Source organism: Plectropomus leopardus, chromosome 23, assembly GCF_026936395.1.
Source record: "Plectropomus leopardus strain MGB_pleo_1.0 chromosome 23, ASM2693639v1, whole genome shotgun sequence".
NCBI classification, from domain to species: domain Eukaryota; kingdom Metazoa; phylum Chordata; class Actinopteri; order Perciformes; family Serranidae; genus Plectropomus; species Plectropomus leopardus.
The window spans coordinates 12,144,830-12,155,732 of record NC_142198.1 but is presented as its reverse complement, the minus strand read 5'-3'; the positions used below and the strand labels follow the sequence as shown (position 1 = coordinate 12,155,732).

General features: G+C 39.6%; 1 protein-coding gene across 10 annotated transcripts in view; it reads right to left on the bottom strand.

Moving 5' to 3' along the window:
- Positions 1 to 1,633: 1,633 nt before the first annotated feature.
- The window catches only part of LOC121961921 (adhesion G protein-coupled receptor L3-like), a 273,036-nt gene continuing 263,766 nt past the window's right edge, over positions 1,634 to 10,903 (bottom strand). For 5 of the 10 annotated variants that reach the window (XM_088073194.1, XM_088073198.1, XM_088073197.1 and 2 more), the window contains 2 exons: positions 6,414 to 6,431; positions 1,634 to 4,372 (listed from right to left, as the gene is read on the bottom strand). In XM_088073194.1, the coding sequence (XP_087929320.1) occupies positions 3,423 to 4,372; positions 6,414 to 6,431 (968 nt within the window). In that variant the 3' untranslated portion in view covers positions 1,634 to 3,422. Of the gene's footprint in view, positions 4,373 to 6,379; positions 6,432 to 10,903 lie in introns of all 10 variants that reach the window. The other 5 variants (XM_088073195.1, XM_088073201.1, XM_088073199.1 and 2 more) reach the window with 2 other exon arrangements.

Below are 10,903 nucleotides of genomic sequence, written 5' to 3'. Positions count from 1 at the left end.
AACTCTTTAATAAAGTGGATAGGGGGACAGAGTCACATCTTCAGCACATTTCATGAACTCGCCCTGGTCTGCAAATGCCATTCAAAATGATGCGGTGATGACGGCCCAGAGCTCTCTCTGTCCACCAAAGTCATATCTCTAAGTGAAGATCCACGCTCGAGCATATGGGCCAGAGAAAGCACTGGAGCTCATCTCCCCTCCCCTCCATCTCTTGACGCAAGATCCAGGCTGCAATAAGAGGAGCCAAACATCTCTGGCAATTTCTCACAATGACTCAGCCATCAATCACAGTACCAGCTCTGTGAAAATGGGCTGAATTCTCCCTTTCTTCCTGCAGCATGTTACAGCACAATATAGTGAGTTACAATAGGCAAGCATGGTGCGAAAGAGGTGCAGAAAGCCTGTTATTGGTCATTACACAGTGTTGCAATGAATTTATTACTCCACTGGGAAGGCAACTACAGAATACAGCATGTCATGGATTTTGTAATCTCAATTTATAGCTGTAATGATATTTAAATATTATACCGTATAACCCAAATCATTAGGACCATGAATTAAATGTATGGATTAATTCACATTTTAAATTCAGCCCCTTATCTGTGTGTTGCTGAAATATCGTGCTTAAAAAATGTTCATCCCGTTCATCATTTAATTTGTTCATTTAATTTTTACAATGTAATGTCGAATGCAAGAACTTATTTTAAACCGGTACCCAATCAGCACATAGCACTAACTAACATGATGGCTGCCGCGCGGCAAACAGCGGAAGACTGCTGTTCGAGGCCAGCAAAAATGGGTGTTTTTAAAAGGGGACGAGACATTTCCAGCTGTGTTTGTTGCAAGAAAGCTGGTATGATTTATAGAGAGTTTGGGACATTTCCTGCCTTGTTTGTAGTGACAAATCTGCAGAATTTTTATTGAAAGTTTGGGACATTTCCACTCCTGTCTGTAGCAACCAATCTAGGTATTTTTTAACGACAGGGTCGAAACATTTCTAGCTGTGTTTATAGGGAAGAAAGAGGGTACATTTTGACTTCAGTTTGGTATATTTCCCGCTGTGTTTGTAGCAACAAATGTGGGTATTATTTAAGACATAGTTTGGGATATAACCATCCTTGTTTCTAGCGACCAACCAAGACTTTGGGACATTCTCCGCCATTTTGGCAGCTACAAAAGTAGGTATTTTTTAACAAGAATTTGGGACATTTTCAGTCATGTTTGTAGCAACCAAACTGGGAATTTTGAGCAAAAACATTGTTTTTTAACCCTGTTTTTTGTGCCTAAACTTGACCACAGTTGTTAACCACAGCTCTGCCGCAACACAAAACTGAAAAATTCAAATGTAAACAAGGCTCAACATACATGCAATCTGCTACATAATAAATGCACAAATGTAACATATTGTTACTGATGCCGATAACATTGTGAGCATGACCATTCTGTGTTTCAGTTTCTATGGCATGAAACAGTTAAATACTGTGAGAGACAAGTTACTTTATGGGTTAGAACATACTTACGCCTCTTCATATCCTCTGCCACGATGGTGCGGGTGACTTTCACGGCTCCTGCTCATATCGAACAAATTTAAAACATACAGTATCTGAAAAGAATTAATTGGTTACACCAGCAATGATATTGAAATATTTATTACAGCTTATGAAATCACTGCTTCTATTGTAAAGCAGACCAGAGCATACAGAGCACATCCACTGTTGCCAGGCCAAAAATTCATTTGGCACTAAAATGGACAGAGGGCTAATGAGGGATATTAACTGATAATTTTAAAAAAAAATGAACTGATTGTTCTATCATTTGGAGGTCCTTCACTGTTATCCATATAAAAAGAGTTCCAAGACCCAGACAAAACACCAGAGCTTCTGTCATAGCTAGGTGATAAATCTTAATCAGTAATTTATTTGTTGGCAAACAAGTTTCACTGTTACAACAAATATTAGTTATGAGGTCATTCAACTTGGAAACCATTACAAAAAGGAATAAATAAGAAGCCATAATCATAGCCAATAATAAAAACTTATCTGTGCCACTAAACGTACTTCCACCCTCCACTTTTATTACTGTTTATTTAAACAAATAAATAAATATATTTTCTCCTCGAGGAAGAAAAACAAAAACACTTCCAGTTTTTCTCACTCCATAAGCTCTTTCTTTAATAAGTAAAACAACCATCTTCCTTTTTTTACACAAGTGCCTAGTGCTCATCATTGTTCAATTTGTTCTCTTTCTGAGAAGCACAAGCGTTTTCTGAATGCCAATAGAGATGCAGAATGCACTTTGAACCTTTCTGAGGGACACCTCATGATTAACTTGGACTTTTTTTGTCTCCTCGATGGTCTGCGAATCAGAGCTCTGCTATCTACACAGTAAAAAAAAAAAAAAAAAAGGAAAGAGAAATCAAACTGAAACAGAAAATAGACCGTGAAACAAAGATGAATATGAAGCACAAAAATGCTTGCACGGTAAGTGTTTTGTCGTGATATTTTTTGTGTTATTTTGCATCTATTTAGATGGTCATTTGTTGGAAAGTGATAAAAGAGGAAAACAAAAAAAGACTGGTACCAGAAACCCAGAAAGGCCAGCACAACAGAACAAAATTGCTCCTAACCACTACATTTACAGAGACAAAGGGTTTGCTTGGAACAAAAAAAGCATACTATTGTGTGCAATGCTAGTTATCTGTACAATTACATAGAAATATCTCATAATTCTCTTATTAGTTTTTTTTCTCCCTCTTTTAACAACTGTTATTACAGTAAAATGAAAGAAAAAAAGAACAGCTATGCTTGAAAGCATACAATCAATAATTCCTTCTCGGTAATTGTTCAAAATGTGTTTGTGTTTGTTGTTTTTTTTTTGTCTTTTTTTTTCATTGAAGGGACACTTCAGCAAACAAAATGTGCTGCAACTCACCAAAGAGGAAGAAAATCTTTCAAAAAGTCAATATAGATACAGAAGTATAATAAAATAGTCCTTTTTTTAAATTTCCCATTTATTCTGGTGAAGTCTATAGTTTAGACTTGTATAGTTTGGGGCTACACAGTTCAGTTTGACTGTCAGACTATATCTCTGAGACCTAAAAATCCTGTGTGAGTAATTGTCTCTTTTCACACTGAGACAAAACACGCCAAACCACACAGGGTCGGAGGGGCGGGGGGAACACAACATCAACAGATTCCTGCAATGTTTAACAAATATAGTCACATATTAGCCCCCATATCTAGCAATCATTATCCTGTTTGTGGTCAGTAACAGCGAGAGTACAGTCATTTGCTCTGCCTCAGTCTTCGGGATACAGAATAAAAAGAAAGGCTACCACTGCCAACGACTGATGGAACGAGGGGACACGGGTAAGAGGACTACGGTAATCGGAGTGACACTGGAGAAGAGGGAGGGTGTTGGGCCTATAGGCTGGTGACCAGGTGTGAGGGCTCCGGCTGGGCCTCTTCTGGAGATAGATCCTCTTTGTTTGGCGGCACGATGAAGCCGTCGCTGCTGCCCCGTCCTAGATGGTAGTAGGAGTGCAGCTGATGGAGGTGGTTACGTGAGCCCAGGTTGGGCATGCTCTTGTAGTAAACGTCGTCCGAGCTGGCCTCTGGGCTCTTGGCGTCCCCGCTGTCCTTGGAGCCATCGGCAGACTCTCCAGACACGTCGGGCAGGCCGGGCAGCATGGGCATGCTGGTATAGAGGGAGTCTCTCTGGTGGTTGTGGCTGGGTGACGAGCCTTCATCATCGGTGTGCTCGTTAGTGAGTAAAGGAAAGAAACTTTCGCTGTTCTCCTGGGGGATCCTCCTCCGAGATGAGGAGGAAGTGGTGGCGGATGAGAAAGGGTGGTGGGGCAGCGGAAGGGGTGGCGGCGCTGACTGGTGGAGGTGATTGTTAAGGTTGTCCACCGCCTGCAGTGTCGGGGGCGGTCTTTGAGGCAACAGCGGGGCATGAGACTCCTCGCGGATTAACTCTAGGCCCAGGCCTTCGTCATGGTGAGGACCAAAGGTGGAGTGGTCGTCCAGGCCCAGCGCCACATTCATGCCCATCCCCACTCCCAAGCCCATCCCGTAGCCACTATCCTTGCCGCCGTTGCTGACATTATTGACCAGCTTATTCATAAGGTTCCGGTTCTGCTCGGTCGAGCGCTCGTGGGAATTGTTGAGGTAGGAGGGGATGTAATTGGAGGTGAGCTCTTTCAGGATCTTCTTTTCCAGGGTGGTCTCCTTGTGGTTATAACCCCGATCAATGATCTGGACGCAGTCACTCATGTACTCGGCGCTCGCAATGCTGTAGCTGTTGCCATGGTTACCATTCAGTGGTAGAGTATCCATGACACTTGTATCCCGGGCATTGTTCAGGATTCCCTCTGGAATGACAAACATGGGTTGGGTTGGGGGGTAGAGCGGGCGAATGAGAAGGGTGAAATCTGATGGGATGTAATTGCCACAGCTAAATGTCAGAACAGTTTTACAAACACAAATTACATCCATCAAATACTGTAGCACCTTTATTCTGAAAATATGTCCTGAACCTCCATCACCCTCAGCACCTTATCATCCACAATTCTGTAAAGTGCACTTTGTAGAAATGAAGACCCTACAGTATTTGGATTAGGCAAAACATTATAGGGACAGTTCAGGTTTTTTTTAAGTGGGGTGCTAGGGGGTACTTATCCATTGTCAGAATATTTTATACAGTAGATTTCAGTCAGCACGCCCTGAGTTTGGGGAAGCAGGCTGGATTTTGAAACAGAAGCTAAGCAATGTTCTGCTATGAAGAAGTCAATAACAATTTGTATTTTAGCCACCTAAAAAGAAGTCAGGGTTCCCACACATTTTCATGGATAGAACTTCAAAACTTGTCCATGACTTTACAAAGACCTCAATAATAATAATAATAAAAGTTTTTGTCCCATTTGGCCTGCATATTTCAAACTTATCAGACTCAAACTCTACTTAAAATCATTACATCTGACTGCCATACATGAAGGGAAAGCCAGAACACCAGAAGAAGAGTAAGAAATGTGCATGATATATTGGCTTCAGTGTTCCGCTGAAAATCGCCGTCTGACATTAAGGGAAAGCAGTGAAAATATTCTAAATATGGCATACACTTAAAGTGATATGTATTTTTTTGGGTGGGACTTTTTTTTGAGTGGCTAAAATTTATTGTCTTGTTGACCCCATCCACAGCAGTACATTGCTCAACTTCTGTGTCGGACTCCAGCCTGCTTCTCCAAACTGGGGGTGTACCGACTGATCTACTTCATGTGATACACTATGGATATATATACCATAAAGCCCCACTTGAAAAAATCTGAACTTTCCCTTTAAGCACAATATCTACAAAGGCACCTATAAACTGAAAATATGAACATCATACACACTTACCTTGTCACAAATATATCATTTTCTAACACCCAATTTCACTTTGCATTATAGATTGTTCTATGGCAGTGATGAAAACATTGATATATGTACGACACGTGACAACACAAAGCACAGCACAAAACACTAATGCACCACATTCAAGCAGACAAAAATCATAGTCATGCATTTAACACTTAAAGTGAACCAGAGCAACAGCTGTAAATTTGGACTCCAGCCATATTGTCCCATATGAGCATTGCAATATAACACTGTAATACTGGGGGGGAAAGTAATTTATTCATGTCTGCTTTGTCCGTGTGAACATAACTAGCATTTTCTCCAGACATGAATTAGTTAAAGCACTTCAACCCACACTGGAAGGAAGGAGACTTTCTGTTCTCTCTGTTGCATGAACATGTAGATTTCATTTTTCATCAGTTTGACCAAGTCTGTGCCATCAGCATCAAAGCAACATTTTTTGACGATAATTCAAACTGCATCAGACAAGGCCATCCAGCTTGTTAAGAGTGTCAAGCCCGCAAGTTTGACCTCTTGAAAATTTGACAAGACTCATTTCGGAGACCTTCAAAAAGTGTATTGGCTTGATCAAAGTGAATAGTAGAAATAAAGTGCATGAACAAAGGCACGGATGTTCGATATCCACTGAAGAGAATGCAGATCAATTTATATCGACGTGCCTTATGAAATGTTTAGGTGAGTCTGAATGTTGACTATAATTGGATTATTCAGAGTAAAACGTGCCAATGGATATTTGCCTGGAAGACGCAGCAAATGCCTGAAGTCTTTTTTACATCAAGCAGTGCCAACTACAGTAAGCAGCGCAATTCAAGATGTGATTGAAACTGATTTGAACAGGTCTATTTGAAATGGTGAGAGCCTTTGTCATAAAAAGAACGTTATTACTTCCAAAGGGAATGACATTCTGTTTTCATTACCCCTTTGTCAGCATCGAGTGAAAAGAAAGTAAAGCCAAAGTCAATTACATTTGATAAGCAATGTTTAGTTTGACTCCCATACTTGTCTCTCTGTAGGGCTCTTTTAGGGACAGCATGAGGGGAAGGAAAGAAGAAAAAGAAAACACAATAAGCATAAGAGTGACAGAAGAGAAATGTGCACATACAATATGCTGATGACGCATCAAGAAAAATGTTTCTGGAATGCAACTGTTTTATGTCACCATGCAAAGAACCACAACATATCTATTAACAAATATAGAAGACGTTTTGCTGTAACTTATTTTGTTTTTTTTGGCAGGATCCTTGGGGTAAAACATGGCAGCAGTACTTGAGCATCGAATGCAGCAGTAAATCTTTTGATGCATTAGCATTTTCATCCTTCCAGATATTTCTTGTACATCTATGGCAATGTAAGTGAATTATAGCCCTCTGTCACAAGCTCATATGCAGTACTTGTATTACACACATAAATTATGCCCTGATCAAAGCTCTCTGAGCTTTTTTATTTCGTTTTTTCACACGAGTTTCTCAGTTTTACAGACCCACGAAGTTGCAGTGATCTCATATTGACTGCTGAAGAGTTGGAATAAAATAATAATAGGTCTGCATGTAGAAAAATCACATTTCAATAGCCCAGACTAAAGTGGATTTCTTGTTGGCTGATCATAGATAGTCTCTAACTCTCAGATCTAAAATTTATATTGGTATTATAGTCAAAAACCAAAAAAGTGAAAAACCAATCCCTTTCTAAAAAAAGCTAAATAAAGCGTAGATAAATCTATGTTGATTTAATTTCCTTTTTTAAAAATATATGGCAATAAATTCAATTAACCCGTTCAGATCCACCCTCCATTCCAATGGAAATAACTTTTCTAGGATGTCTAGACTAGGTAACAGTCATCTTACTCCTCCCAAATGCACAGACTAATTTGTGGGATTCTGTAAGGCATTCAAAGTGTTCCCCATCATCTAATGTTGACTGCAGTGGAGCCACGCCTCTGTTTTTAAAAAGTTTGGATGACCGTGAGGGAAGAAGGAAGAGCATGGCGTGTTTCAGTCTATAAATGATATTGTTAAAATACATAATTTGTGTCTAAACAGTTTTAAAGTGAATATTAGATGTTATTTTACTTTTACATGTAAAAAAAAAAAACGTGAAAGATTTAAAGATTTAGTCAGGTTTCTTTCAAATCTGAGTGTCACCAGAAAATGAAGAAAATACAGTTTAAATGGGAAAATAATGTTTTGATTTCATTTTCTAACAAAACAAAACAACTTATGCTGATTATGTTCATAGGATATATATATATATGTGTGTGTGTTAATGTGTGTGTGTGTGTTTGTGTGTGTGCTTTGAATAAACTCATGTTTTAATGGTCTGTTCAGAACATTTATTATCATTTATACTATTAGATGGTTCCTGTGTTAACTTTCTTTGTCTATCAGAAAGGACAGAAAAAAAACATAAAGCATCTTAATCAAAAAAACAATTTGTGAGTGCATTTAGAATAGAGCACTGTTTTGAACATAATTGGTTTCTGAACAGGTTAAATGTTTCACATAATGGGGCAATTTTGCATTTTAAGGAGGCAGAAAATGAAACTATTTATGCCTTATTAAGGGGAATTATTTCAACATAATATTATAAATGTTTTGTATTTTGAATTTAAATAGATCACAAACAACAATGTTGGACAATCCAACAGCAGCATAAAAAGAAAGAAATGCTAAAACTAAAAACAGAGACAGAGGACATGGCACACAAGCTTCACCAACAACATTACAGCACATTTAAAATAAATGACTGGGGATGTATCCGGCTCCCTACAGCCACTCATTCTTGATCATTTTCACAATGTCTTTATTAGCCAAACAGCCGTGTGTGTAACCGAATCGCATGTGTAACCCAGGTTACCAGGCCTTATTAACAGTCCAGTTCACCAGTTGATTAATTAAACCAATAAATTAATAAATTCATATTTTTTTCCTGTGACAGATAAGTTACAGTCTTGCATAAAATGAATAAATAGGATTTATGGTTAAAAATCATAAATATGTTAATAAATAGATTAAAAAGATCAATACACACAAGTTCATGTATCTGTTTTTAAAAGAGTATTTTATTTCATTTTAAGTGTGGTGAATGTGCCTTTCTGGAAGTGTAAAAGATTCGGGTGACATGAGGAGTTCGCGTGATAGTGTAACCAATCAGACGCCACCAGGCGTGCGATGCCTGGGCGTTTCCGTTTTTTTCTCTCTCTCTGTCGGATCGTCTCCGAGGTAGCGGTGTGTGCTAACTTCCTGTTGCGGACTATGCCGATTTTTGTCTGAGAGGGCCAGATATTTTAAGTTTAAGTTACTTTTATTGTCAGAGCAGAGAGTGGAGCCTTCCTTGCTGCCGTGGGTAGATGAGCGACCGTGTGTTTCACAACAGAAGCGGAGGAGAACGTGAGTTGTGTTGATTAGCATTCGGCGCTAACTCCAGTCGTTAGCCACGTCCATTGCTAAAATTGTAGAGGTTACACGTTACTGAACTCCCATGTCCCTGTCTCTTAAAAAGCGGGATCCTGGACTGATGAGAGCCGTGTATTGTGCCCTGTGCCTGGAGTGTGTGTGTGTATATGAACTGTGAGCCTCTGGTGAGTAACTTTTACTGAAGTTAGTCTGATAAATCGAGTGAAATGTGTTGCTTCTGCTAATGTTAATATGGATCAATGAGGCATTATTTCCATGAATGTGGTGGTTAAAAAATGTTTTATATTACAGTGTTTTGTTTACATTTGCCCTCATTCTGTGTTTTTTTTAAGTGAGTGGCAGTAGGAAAAAAAAGATAAAAGAGGGAAAGAGATGTTCAGCTGTTTTGCTTCATGTTAATACTGAGAAATGTATTCAGTTCATTGAGTTTACAGTAAAAAGTGGTTAAAGTAATTATTAAGAAGCTGTGTTACAAAGTATATGCACAAAATTGTGTGTTTATATGTATTTATTTAAATTTAAAAGTATATTTTGTTTATGGGAATAACACAGTAACCCTGTTTTTGGCCTTTATAGGCCGGGTCTTTTTCTTTCCGTTCCCTTGTATGGATTCCTGTGTTGATCTGCAAGACATCTTCTTCTACTGGGGATTCTTCCTGTGTCTGTAAAGGTAGAACGGGACCTCAGTAGTTGTATGGCAGCCATCCCAAAAAACAGAGAACTGGAATTTACACAGGACTGTGATTTATTTAAGGAAAAGACTGATTTATTGAGACTGGTTGATACTTCATGTCTGAAGAGCTGAAAGCTAAAATTGTTTTTATGTCATTTATTTTTTTCAACTGCATTTCTCTATTTAATACAATACAACACACTTAAAAACGTACCTTTGATGTGTGTGTGAGGTTCATACTCGGTCACTCATTGCATTTTGCTAATACACCCTTTCTCCTGTAGCGACCTAAACTTCTGACTACTGGTCCACAAGGTGATTAATGCACTGATGAAATAAATATCTGTATCTCCCAGTCTTTTACCATTAGCAGTTAGAGCTGAGGCAGGTTACAGAAACTTGGCGAGCCAGCCAGGAGAAAGTGGAGTATTATTGAGTGACACGATTAAAAGTAAAGAAATACAGTAAAATGGATATAGTGGAAGATGAAAAGATAAATGTTCAGAATTCCAGTTATTGTTTATGGGTTAACTCAAACTGTAGTTGATGAGGAGCTTGAGAGCCACTTAAAACGCTACGGCCCTATTAACAGAGTGCTAGTTATTGATGATCCAGAATCAGAATATCATCTCTGCTCCATTGTGGAATTTGCAAATAGCTCTGCAATGCAAAACATTTAGACCCCTACTGCCAAAAAACTATCTCAGCTCAGCAGATGCAAATGTCACCTTTAAAGTGCGCTCCTTAGATAGTGTTTACACTAGCACTGCTAGCAGCAGCGCCACCAAGGGGTATCTTGAGGAACTGCAAGCCATTGCAACAAGTGTGGAAAAGTCATTTGAAAGTGTACTCCAAGCAGAACTGATGAAGATAAGTGCAGGAAAGGGCGTGAATCTCCCTGCTGACACTGCACCAGTCGAAGACTCTCAAATAAACACCTCTGATGCAACTGGGCAAGATATTACAGTGTCATCACAGGTCATGCAGCAGCCCTCTCCTTCTTGGCTCTGTCTCACCTGGAGGTAGTCAGAGCCTGCCAACTGTGTTCCCACCGCCTCCTTCACCCAGGCGTGGTCAGTGTGGTTTGAGAGGTGATGTCCAAAGCAGCATCAACACCAGCTTTGCAAAGGCTCGAGGCCGCTGCTCAGAGCCCACAGGTAACGTCCCTTACCTACCAGTGTGAATGGTCAGTCGCAGCCTGTTGTGTTGACAGCCGCTCCATCACCAAGCATGACTGCTAACATGAACGCCAACGTCCAGCTCTGTCTATCAAAGCCAGTAGTAATGATGACAGTGCTACAGTCACATCGCTCACTACTTACCATGAATGATGTTAATCTCCTGCTGTACAACGGGTCGTGGTTGAACATGTCATGCGTGACTAATGAAGCTATGTCTCCCAT